Genomic DNA, 12,304 nt, shown 5'->3' with positions numbered 1-12,304 from the left:
AAGGCAGACGCTTAAGGACTGAGTCACCCAGGCGCCCCTGCTTTATATAGTTTGATGGTCTGTTATTAGGTGTGTAGATGTTTATGATTGTTCTGTCTTCTTGCTGGGTCCTGCATCTTTTATCAATATACAATGTCCTTTTTTGTCTCTTGTGACCTGTTAAAACTTTAAGTCGATTTTGTTCAATATTAGTATATTCACCCCTTGCTCTCTTTGGTTACTATATGTGTGGAATATCTTTTTCTGTTTTTCATTTTCAGCCCATGTGTGTCTTTGGATCTAAAATAAATCTCTTGTAGACTGCATGTAGTTGGATCATAATTTTTTATCCATTCTACAAATCTCTCTTTTGATTATCTTTTAATCCATTTACATTTCAAGTAATTACTGATAAAGAGAGACTTCTTTTATTCTGCTATTCGTTTTCTTATGTGCCCTAGAGCTATTTTGTCTCTCATTTTTTGCATTACTGTTTTCTTTCTGTTTAATTAATTTTTATGGTGAAATAGTTAAATTTGTTTCCCATTTCCTTTTGACTGTATTCTTCAACTCTATTTTTGTGGTTTTCATGGGGATTATATTTAACATCCTAAAGTTATAACCCTCTAATTTGAATTTATACCTGTTCAACTTCAATAACATACAAAAAATCTGCTTCTTTAACAGCCCCATCCCTACCACTTTCAGTTCTTGATGTTGTAGAACTACATCTTTATACATTGTCCAAAAAAATAAGCTAATAATTTTTAATGCATTTAATCTCAAGTTATGTAGAAAACAAAATTATTACATGTGATGAGTCGCTTCTCTCTTGATTCTTTCAAAATTCTCTCTTTGTCTTTGACTTTTGACAGTTTGATTTTAATGTGGTTCCATGTGGGTCTCTTTGACTTATCCTACTTAGAATCTTTTGGTCTTCTTGGACGTTTATAGTCATGTCTTTTCTCAAATTTGGGAAGTTTTCACCCATTATTTCTTCAAATATTATCTCTGCCCCTTTCTATCTCCTCTCCTTTCAGGGACTCCTGTAATGTGCATGTTGGTCCACTGGGTGATTGTTTTTTGTCCACATGATTGTTATATCTTCGAGTTCCCTGATTATTACTTCTGTCTGTTCAAATCTGCCTTTGAATCTCTCTAGTGAATTTTCATTTTACTTATATTTTTCAGCTCCAAAAATTTGGTTTCTTTTTAGTTTTTCTACCTCTTCGTTGATATTGACATTTGTCCATACATTGTTTTCTTGACTTTCTCCACATCTCCCTTTAGTTCTTTGATCAAGAGAGTTGTTTTAAAGTCTTTTTCTGATAGGTCTACTATCAGGTCTTTTTTGGGGGACAAGTTTCCATTGGGTTATTTTTCTCCTTTGAATATGCCATGCTTTCCTGTTTCTTCACATGCCTTGTGATTTTTTATTGTTGTTGAAAACTGGACATTTGAATCTGATACTGTGGTCATTCTAGAAATCAGATTCTCCCCCTTTCCCAGGATTTGCTGGGTTTTGTTTTTAATTGTCATAGTCTGTCTCTGTGCCATGGATCAGCCTGAGGTGTAAATTTAGGGTCTTCTCAGGTCTTTTCTGAACCCCGCGCCTTCCCCTGGGCATGCATGGTGAGTTTCTAATTTCCCTCCTATATACTGTTGCTTTTGAGTGTCCTTGTCTTCAATGTCTGGCTCCCAAGAGGGGAAAAAGAAAAATAAAGGGGAGAGATCTGTTAAGTCCCCTGGAAGTCACTTCAGCCAGGGGCAGGGAGGTACAACAAAAATGGCCACAGCAGGGGCACCTGGATGACTCAGTCAGTTAAGCATCTGATCTGCCTTCAACTCGGGCCATGATCCCAGATCCTGGGATAGAGCCTTGCGTGGGGCTCTTTGCTCAGTGGGGAGCCTGCTCCCCCCGCCCCTCGCTCTGCCTGCCGCTCCCCCTGCTTGTGCTCTCTCTCTCTCTTTCTCCCTCTGTCAAATAAATAAATAAAGTCTTTTTTTTTTTAGAAAGTTAAAAAAAGATGGCTACAGCCTCTTTGTACCTCTGTGGTCAGAAACAGCAGTCGGAACACAGATCCCCAATATTTGGAAGACAGGATCCTTCTTGCCCATCCTGGCTCCTGCAGGCTGTTCCAGGAACATGTGCACAGCTGCCTGCCATGAGGCTGAGGTGTAGGATAAGAGTAGCTGCCATTGCACCAAGAGATGAAACTGACCGAAATCAAAATTAACTGCAATTTTCTGTCCAAGTCTTCCCCTGCAAGTTGCAAGCTTTCAGTAAGACTCCAGAGTGCCAAAAGAGTTAGATCAGACAGATTCGGCCAGTGTAAATGTTGTCTAGGTAGGAAGATAGATTTCTGGTGCTCTACCACCTTCTCAGAATCCTCTCCATTACTATGTTTTTATCGAGGTAGAATTCAAATGTACAGTTAACCTTTGAAATATATTTTTAAGGAATCAGATTATAAAACAGTGTTTAGTATGACCTCAGCTTTGTAAATAATATGTGCCAAAGAAAAGATTGGAAGGAAATAAGTGAAAATGTGAATAATGGTCCTTGCTGAGTGGTGGGATTGCGATTTGTATTTTCTTCCCGCATTCCTATAATTTCCAAATAGGTTTCTGTAACTTCTTTATAATCGGAAGGACACGATCCTTAAAAAAAGAACGAAGCCCCCCTCCGGGTGTACATTCAGCTGGGAACACAATCATAATGACAGCGTTCCTCAGTTGATCTCAAAGGAGTTAGTGGCTTACCTGTTCCCCCTCTTCTCTTCCACTGAATAAAACCCAAAACTTTCTTACTTTATAGGTGAATGCCAAAGACCTCGATCCAAAATATGCTCATATCCAAGTCACTTACGTGAAGCCCTACTTTGATGACAAAGAACTCACAGAAAGAAAGACCGAGTTTGAAAGAAACCATAATATCAACAGATTTGTTTTTGAAGCTCCTTATACATTATCCGGCAAAAAGCAAGGTCGCATAGAAGAACAATGCAAACGCCGCACAATCTTGACTAGTGAGTGGGACTCTGCATGATAACCTTTTGTTTGACTTGGTTCTTTTTGATACACACAAGTAGCAGGCAGGTGGCAAGCAGGAAGACGTAAGCTGCAATTTAATCCTGCGTTGTCCTGCTATTCACCCATGAGCTTGCACAAACTCGGCAACATTATATACCATAGTCACCCCATATGTAATTCGTGACTGATTGCTCCAGGGTGTCCCATAAAGAGAATTTTCCCCTCAATCCTGAACTAATAAGGTGCTTTCTGATACCCTAGGGTATTTTCTAGAGAATGCATGGTGGGGGCAATTAAGCATAGTGGAGCTTTTCCTTTGATTTGGCTGTTTGCACGAATGATTTTTTTTTTCCAAGATAACAAATCAGTGTGAACCTTTTAACAGCTTCCAACTCCTTTCCGTATGTGAAGAAGAGGATCCCTATAAACTATGAGCAGCAGATTAATTTAAAGCCCATCGATGTTGCTACTGATGAAATCAAAGATAAAACGGCAGAGCTGAAGAAACTTTGCTCTTCTGCTGACGTGGACATGATTCAGCTCCAGCTGAAATTGCAGGGCTGTGTCTCAGTGCAGGTAGGCTGGTTGCTGAAGGTGTCCTGACCGGTCCCTGATGTTCTTGCTTTCATAAGGGCACAGAGCAAGCATGAATTGCAATTGTGTGTTCTGCTTGTGCACTGTTCTCGATGAACTGAAAGAAATTAGGCTCAGTGTGCATCAATTTTGCATTGTGGCAGAAGACATTAACATAAACCCCTGTAACAGTAGCCACGCTCTGTACTTCCGTAGCTGAAATTCATTAAGTGACTTGTTCGAATACCATCTTTGCAGATCATTTGCTTTAGTCATTGCTTTTCAAATAAACCTCTAGTAAGAATAGTAAATGTGGTCCTCAGGTAGAGATTTTTAATGTATTTCGGGTTTTTTAAAAATATTTTATTTATTTGAGAGAGAGATAGTGAGAGAGATCACAAGCAGGAAGGAGGGGGAGAAGCCATCTCCCCGCTGAGCAGGGAGCCTGGACACGGGGCTCGATCCCAGGACCCAGGGATCATGACCGGAGCTGAGGCAGACGCTTAACCGACTGAGTCACCCAGGAGCCCTAGGGTTGTTGTTTTTTTTCGTTTGTTTGTTTTGTTTTGTTTTGTTTAGAGATAATGCAGGGGCACCTCTTGCAAGTCTTGATCTCAGGGTTGTGAGTTCGAGCCCCACGCTGGGGATAGAGGTTACTTAAAAAAAATAATAAAAATAGGGCACCAGGGTGGCTCAGATGGTTAAGCGTCTGCCTTCGGCTCAGGTCATGATCCCGGGGTCCTGGGATCGAGTCCCGCGTTGGGCTCCCTGCTCAGCGGGGAGTCTGCTTCTCCCTCTGCCTCTCTCTCTCTCTCTCTCTCTCTCTCTGTCTTTCATGAATAGATGACTAAAATCTAAAAAAAATAATAATAAAAATAAAAAGAGAAAGGCAAATATTACTTTTTTTTTAAAGATTTTATTTATTTATTTGAGAGAGAGAGAGAGAGAAACAGTATGAGAGGGGAGAAGGTCAGAGGGAGAAGCAGGCTCCCCGCTGAGCCAGGAGCCCGATGTGGGACTCGATCCCAGGACCCCGGGATCATGACCTGAGCCGAAGGCAGTTGCTTAACCAACTGAGCCACCCAGGCGCCCGCAAATATTACTTTTTGATTACATTCTAACAGCTCTCTCATTTTTCTCCCTTTGTACTTTAGGTAAATGCTGGTCCATTAGCATACGCAAGGGCTTTCTTAAATGATAGCCAAGCTGGCAAGTATCCACCTAAGAAAGTAAATGAGTTGAAAGACATGTTTAGGTAAGTGCTGTGCCCTTTTCCCTTTAGACCTCTATCCTTTTACTCCCATTTCCTTCTTCATAGAAACCAAAATATTCACTTAATAACATCCCTCCAAAAAAGACATTCTCCGTTCTCTTTTACAATACTTTAAGTGACCTGTCAACGGTACTTTTAAGTAGCGAGGAAATGCGCGAGCTCTTTCTGGCTGCAGGACATTGACAATGTCCTAACGTCCCAGGAGATGAAATATGCCAATTTACCTAATTGCTTTGGATAGTGCAGCACAAATGGAAGCCTGCATTCATTATGTGCTTTCCTCCGTTGCCTGAGCGACTTCCTCTTACAGCATTTCAGACCGTTTAGGGTGGGAACAGAAGTTGAACTGGAAGGGTTGGACAGGCTTGCCCCTGTGCTGTGTTCTTACTTTCACTCGGGATTCTGCTGGTCCAGGGCACGCGACCCCGTGGCTCGAGGGAGCATCCCTGTAAGCTAAGGCATGTCTGAACGGTCTTGCATTAGAAAACAGTCTGTTTAATATATATAAAAAAGTTCACATTCAGAATAAGAGAGACAGTTGAGTAAAATAGGCTAAGAGGGAAGATGATAATTCATCCACTCGTTTGCTCCCGACTTCATTTCCTTTTCCTGTCTGCGTGTTAGCAACTGTTCCAGGCTGCAGAGTAACCAGTAGTCACTCGTTCACCAATATCTATTAATGCCTGGTGTGTGAAGATTCTACTAGGAGGAAAGTTGCTATGACAGGGATGCAAACCAAATGGGCAGTGAGGTACTTTGTCCCCTAAGACCTACGCTCTGATTATGGACATCACACACAAACGCATGAATGATGGACAAATGCTCTCATAATAAGTCATCAACTCTCTGTCCCCACTCTTTTAAATTATCGAAGTGTAGTTGACAGACAATGCGATCCGTTTCCGGCGTATAACATACTGATTTGACAATTCCCTCTATTGTACAACGCGCACCACGCTGTGTGGTCACACCATCTGTAACCATACAATGTTATTACAGTATTATTGACTGTATTCCCTAGACTGTACTTTTCACCTCCGTGCCTTATTTATTTTGTAACAAGAAGGCTGTACCTCTTAATCCCCTTCACCAATTTCACCCATTCCACTCCCCCCCCCAGTCTTCGTCCCCACTCCCAGCCCAGGGCAGATAATTCCTACCTATAACACCCAGCCCTGTACTGGGTACATGGTAGCCCCAAATAAATTATGTTTGAACGCACAACTCATTATCTACAGGTGCAAATTAACGTTAGCACAGCTTTAGCTGATTTGATATCATGTGGCTGAGCAAATAGCCTTTCTAGAAGGTCGATGTTTTGAGCCAGGTTTTAAAGGAGGTGAGAAACCAGAGGGGAAAGGTGAGAAAGAAAGGAAAAGGTATTTCGGACTTGGGAAGTGGCATTAGCGAAGACACGGTGAGAAAATACAGGATTCCAGTCTTCCCTCTAGGCAAGCCTCGGTTAAAGTGAATATCAAACTGATGGTCAGTGAGACTTTCTAGAAATGAATGATGAAAGCCTTATCTTTGCTCTTTGTCCACAGGAAATTCATACAGGCATGCAGCCTTGCACTTGAACTAAATGAGCGGCTAATTAAAGAAGATCAAATTGAGTACCATGAAGGGCTCAAGTCAAATTTCAGAGACATGGTGAAAGAATTGTCTGACATTATCCACGAGCAGGCAAGTACTAGGGTAGTTGAAAATGAAAACATGATCTGGGGCCCCTGAAGTGTTACTTAGCAAAGTCTGTTCGTTCGAAATGCATTACCTTGAAATTACTCCATCTGTGTTTTCAGGTTTGCTCCTGTTATCTTTAATCGCTTGAATGATACAATGCAAATCGAATTTGAAATAATTATCTGAAGCAATTGCTAAAGCAATTATCAGTAATAAGCCATTTTGTTCTTTGGGCCGCGGTGCTATTAGAAGTAACTAGCTGAGCCAATCTAAATTGATCTACTGGAGACATGGGTAAGAGTCTCTCAAGAAGGGTCCTAGAGAAGTGAGATGATTGGCACAGGAGCCAAGTCCCTAAAAGAATATCTCTATCTTGGCTGTAAGAAACTATAGATTCTATCGTTTAGCTGAGACACTGAGGGGCTTCCAAAATTTGAGAGATGTTTTGGCATTTTCATCTATGACTGAGTGTCCATGACAACTGCAGCTAACTTAGTAAAGCCACAACCTGAAAAATATGGAAGCCAAGACCTGTTCACCACTGACAGCCACATTATGTCACAATTAGGTCGTTAGGACTTTCATACACCTGAGCCAGCCAGGCACCCCCCCCCCCCCCAGGACTTTTATACACCCGTTTGTCTTCAACCCGAGTACTCCTGGGTTATCCTGGTAAACTTCATTTTTATGCTGCAGTCCCGACCACTCTACACATGGATTGTCACTCAGGTATTTTAGTGTCTTCAACACGTTTGTAAAAGTCCCAGCACGATGGTCTAGTCCCTCAGCGACTGAGCCCATTAAGCTTCATTTCCTTACCAATGAAAACAGCCAATGAGATAAATATTTGCTTCAGAAACTCTTTAAACTCTGAATTTTGAAGAAAGCAAGGCTTCTTCAGAGAGACAAGGATAACTACAACCCTTTAGAGAACACATTCTTAAAGCTCGTTCCAGAACCTTCTCTGTCCTGGTAGCTGCGTTTCAGCAATGGCTTGCTGTGGGAAATTTAGGAAGTTAGCACGAGGTTGCACTGAATGACCAGGAGTCTCATTTTCCAGCCATTGTCATCTTCTCAGCATGAAGAAGTCAGCCAGCCAGACCTTCATCATCCCATCTGTTCAGTGAGACTGCTTACCCCCAACTCTCCTACTCGCCTGTTCTCCATGTCTGGGAATCCCATTGGCCCGAGGAGGCCAGAATCAGTGTTCTAGTTCTCCTTTTTGCCATCTCTACTTCTATTAGCCCATTTGGGAAGGAGTACAAACTGTTCCAAGGCATCCCTCTGCTGTTCAGTGTTCAGAGATCCTTTTTTGTCTCCTCCCCAAAGCAGCCAGGTGATCAGGACCAGGAAGGTAGGAAATCATTCCACTTCCTTTATTCCCTGTGTCCCAAGCTCAGCCCACGAGCAGTGGGGGGGCATATACCTCTCTGTGCCATCACTGCTCTGAGGCAAATAGATGATGTCATTTGTTCCTAGGAGCTGTCCAGTGTATGGGTTTCTATTCTTCACAATCCCTAGAAAATCAAAAACTCCTTCACAAAAATACAATAACGATAGACGTTGTTTTAAGCCAGTGTGTAGTATGCTGCAATTATTCCATTTGCATGCACCTGCATGACGTAGCCTTAAACTCTAAAGTACTCAAATGGAAAACAAATTATTCAATTTACTGTTAATTACAGTGATCAAGATATTTACAGCAGTCATTTTATAACGTTCTTCCCCTCTCCCCCGAAGTAGGGATTTTGCAAACCTGCTGTGCTACTTCCCACCTGTCTCTCTCATTTGATTCCCATAAACCGTGGCTGTTTTATTGAGTTGGAGAGACCAGTATTTTAGACCCTTGATATTGTATATAGACAGGTAACCAAGAAAAATCTTAGTTTCTTTTTTAAATTTAATTTTATTTTATTTACATTCCATTCATTAATATGTAGTGCATTATTAGTTTCAGAGGTAGAGGTCCGTGATTCAGTTGCATATCACACCCAGTGCTCATTACATCACGTGCCCTCCTTAATGCCCATCACCCCATTTACCCCAGCCCCCTGCCCCCTCCCCCTCCAGCAGCCCTCAGTTTGTTTCCTGTGGTTAAGAGTCTCTTTTGGCTTGTCTCCCTCTTTGATTTCATCTTGTTTTATTGAAAAATCTTAAGTTTCTATTGGTTTATATTTATGCATGCTGTCCCGTCATAATGCATCGTATTTAGGTGTGCCCTAACTGTTGACTTTATGGTGAATTTTTATAATTTAACGTTTCCTATTAGATTCTCACAAAAGAGAGCCTTTTTTCAGTCCTACACTTTGAGATACATTATTTCCCAAGGGAAAAGAAAATAATACAAAATAAAGTAAAATATAGCTGTAGAGTGCAATATAAATTATTCTGTTACGCCCCATAAATGATTACTTGACAAAAGATATGTGGCCTGGATATTCTTCGCCCTCTTCAATGTCATCTGTCATAGTATACCAAAATATACAGTTCTTTGTAAAACTTTTTCAAGCTTTTGACTTTTAAAAGGAGACTTAAATAAAATCTTTAAAAAAAAATAAGAGGGGATTTATATTATCTTAAAATGATGAATTGCAGATTTCTTAATTAGCTAGAGTTAGTGGTGGCCACTGCAGGGTCTGGTATGTTTTGTTTTCTACACAATGAGTCCCATATTGTCTTGTCACATCTGACAGGTGTGGATAAATAGTCATCTCTTAAACCTCTGCTTGGCTTCCAGACTCATGTCATGAGTTACAGTTTCTGTAAGAGGAAATTTCTCTATTATGGAATTTCTCTAAGACCTAACTTGTAGCAACACAAATGGTATGACTCATTACTGTCACCATAGACCAGTTTGTGGGCTTAATAGTGAAGTTTCAGAGCTAACTTGAGAACCAAGTATTGGAAGCTTGAAACCTAAGCTGGGATCATACAGTAAAGAGGTTGGATGTGATGTGTATGGTATTCTTTTCTTCCATCTTTTTTTTTTTTTTTTTTTTTTTTAAGTAGGCTCCAGGGGCACCTGGGTGGCTTGGTCCTTAAGCGGCTGCCTCCGGCTCAGGTCATGGGCCCAGGGTCCTGGGATCGGGCCCCACATCGGGCTCCCTGCTCAGCGGAAAGCCTGCTTCTCCCTCTCCCACTCCCCCTGCTTGTGTTCCCTCTCTCACTGTGTCTGTCTCTGTCAAATAAATACGTAAGAAAATCTTTAAAAAAAATAAAATAAAATAAAGTAGGCTCCACACCCAATGTGGGGCTTGAACTTATGACCCCAAGACCAAGAGTCCCATACTCTACCAACTGAGCCAGTCAGGCACCCCTTCTTTTCTTCCATCTAATCAAGCATATTTGATCACACAACATGGAAAGTTTTAAAAATATCATATATAAAATATAAAAAATATCATATACAATATGAATATATATGTTTATATACTTATGGGATATAAGATTTACATGTTATATGTGTGAAGTTCTTCATTTCCATGAAAAGCCTTCTGTATCGATTAGCTTATATAGTTCTAGTGTGTCTTTAGAATAGAGATATGTACTTGTGACTTTACTTAAGAATATTTTCCAAGTCTCCAGGGAAGGAGCATGGGTATCTGTGTGTTTGAAAAGCCCCACTGGTGATTCCGAGAACCACTGTTATGATCATTCGTTTAAAAAAAAATTTTTTTAAAGATTGCATTGCCTCTCACTTTTTCTTGAATTTTGCATTTTACAGTCTTTTGTTTTTCTTATTGAGTAACCAGATCTTTTCTGCTTTTTTGCTGCGCTGCCTTTGTAATACAGCTTTGAAGACTTAAGTCGGTAATGTTATTCTTTGCTCTTTCTGTTTTATGTCATTTTAAATAGCTACGTGTCGGTGACAAATTGAAATATGCCTGTAATTTCATATACACATACTTTTTTGACAGCAGCTATTTTGCTCCATGATAAACATGCAGATTTTTTTTTCTTTGTTTTAGATATTACAAGAAGACACGATCCATTCCCCCTGGATGAGCAACACATTACATGTATTTTGTGCAATTAGTGGTACATCGAGCGACAGAGGTTATGGTTCCCCGAGATACACTGCTGAAATCTGAGGACATGCAGATGCAAAGTGACAACGAGACTGACCTTTCTCAGGAATAATCGGAGCTGTGCAAATGTTAAAATTTAAAGATTTGATATACATGGAGTGTTTCTTCCTGACACCAAAATTTTCATGCTTTCAAACAGGGTGCTTACATATTTGTAAATATTTAAGCAACTTGAAAGTGCCTGGAAAATTGCACCACTGTGCTTGGTTTGTACTTTTTTAGGTAAATCTATGTACGGAAAAGTAGAGCTCAAAAACATTCATTCAATTTGCTTAATTATTGCTTCAGATAATAATGGTACTGTGTAAAATTGTATAATGGAACACAATAAAAGGTAAAACTTATTTGTAATTAGAAGTGAAGGAAATAATACTTTGAACTTAGCATTTTTCTTGACAGGAAGCTCAATTCATGATCATACTGATCCTTGGAGAGAAAAAAAAATTGATCAAATTTCCATAAAACACGGATATTTCCAAATTGGGGAGGTAGTCTGAACTCCTGCCTGCTAGTAGTCAAGGCGAGGCTAAAGGAAACAAAAGGGCTATTTTAAAAGGAGGATTTCACAAGGAAAGGCAATACACAGAAATACCGAACTTACTGTTCCTTCAAGTTTTGAGCCAGTGATGCCAGGTGATCAAGTTGGTCTCTCTCTGCCTTCCAGGGCAAGGGATTCATATGTGACCTAGCTCTCCCTGGGAAGTGGCATTTGTTCCCAGAGCTTTCTGGGGCTATCCAGAAGGCCAAATAAAATAGTTCTGAGAAATTACAGTCAGTACATCCTATGCAACTTCAAAGCTTTCAAAGGAGCAGAGTCAGGGAGGTATTTATGTAATGACCATTTTTCTTTTCTGTGTACAAGGTTAACAAGTATCTTGATAGAACTGGCTGGTTGCAGCATTTGGGGGGGGGTCAGGGTACGTACCCACTGCAGATCTGGTGACTGCTAGCTAGGGATTCCATTTCTAACTATGAAGACCTCTCAGACTACCTACATCATTCAGGAGCCGCCGAGGTGTAAAGAACTTTTTTTTTTTTTTTAGCTTGCATTATCCATATAATTTTGGCTGCCTTTCGTGTAAACTTTAAGCGTGAGACGTATTTTCCTTATAGAGTTTAGCCAGTTTTTCAGAGAAAAAAAAAAAGACACTGAAGTCTAAATGAATCACATGGAGACTTGGCTTTTTTAATGCTTTGTGACCAAGACATCTTAGAGATGATGCTCCTGGCTTGCCGTTTTTCTTTACATGTCATCTTGAAGCGTTTAGGGGAGCATGACGTTATTTATTGAAGGTTTAATTTTGTATTTTCACAGGGGATTCAGAAGTATTTCAGAAGCGGTTTGTAATTCCTCAATACCTTGGAGTAACCCTGTAGAGTTCATTTCACCTTTAAAGTGATTAGGTGTGGTTTGTACGTGTAAGGAGCCAGCACCTAGACCAGCTGCTGCTACCTGAGAATGAAGCATCCTGGGGAAGCTGGAGTGCTCTTTAGTCAATAACTAGTCCCTCCGTGGCCCCCAGCACGGTGTTATGTACCGTGGGTACATTTTGGTCAAGTATAATAAGTGACCTCTGTGTCCAAGGAGCTTGCAATGTAGTGGAGGCAAGATGGACAGAATTAAACATGATGCAAGAATTGACAACATAAGCCAAGAACAATTGTCTGGGAGCATCGC

General features: G+C 40.6%; 1 protein-coding gene across 4 annotated transcripts in view; it reads left to right on the top strand.

Annotated features, from left to right (window-relative positions):
* DOCK11 (dedicator of cytokinesis 11) overlaps positions 1–10,977 on the top strand; it is a 182,776-nt gene extending 171,799 nt beyond the window's left edge. For 3 of the 4 annotated variants that reach the window (XM_025852726.2, XM_025852727.2, XM_073879225.1), the window contains 5 exons: positions 2,798–3,008; positions 3,398–3,588; positions 4,740–4,840; positions 6,403–6,541; positions 10,507–10,977. In XM_025852726.2, coding sequence (XP_025708511.1) covers positions 2,798–3,008; positions 3,398–3,588; positions 4,740–4,840; positions 6,403–6,541; positions 10,507–10,629 — 765 coding nt within the window. In that variant the 3' untranslated portion in view covers positions 10,630–10,977. Of the gene's footprint in view, positions 1–2,797; positions 3,009–3,397; positions 3,589–4,739; positions 4,841–6,402; positions 6,542–6,657; positions 6,833–10,506 lie in introns of all 4 variants that reach the window. The other variant, XR_003204580.2, reaches the window with a different exon arrangement.
* Positions 10,978–12,304: the final 1,327 nt, after the last annotated feature.

Source organism: Callorhinus ursinus, unplaced genomic scaffold, assembly GCF_003265705.2.
Source record: "Callorhinus ursinus isolate GAN/ISIS: 27379988/994484 unplaced genomic scaffold, GSC_fseal_2.0 scaffold33, whole genome shotgun sequence".
Classification (NCBI taxonomy): Eukaryota; Metazoa; Chordata; class Mammalia; order Carnivora; family Otariidae; genus Callorhinus; species Callorhinus ursinus.
Note: the sequence above shows the minus strand (reverse complement) of the source record. Positions and strands in the feature narration are given on the sequence as shown.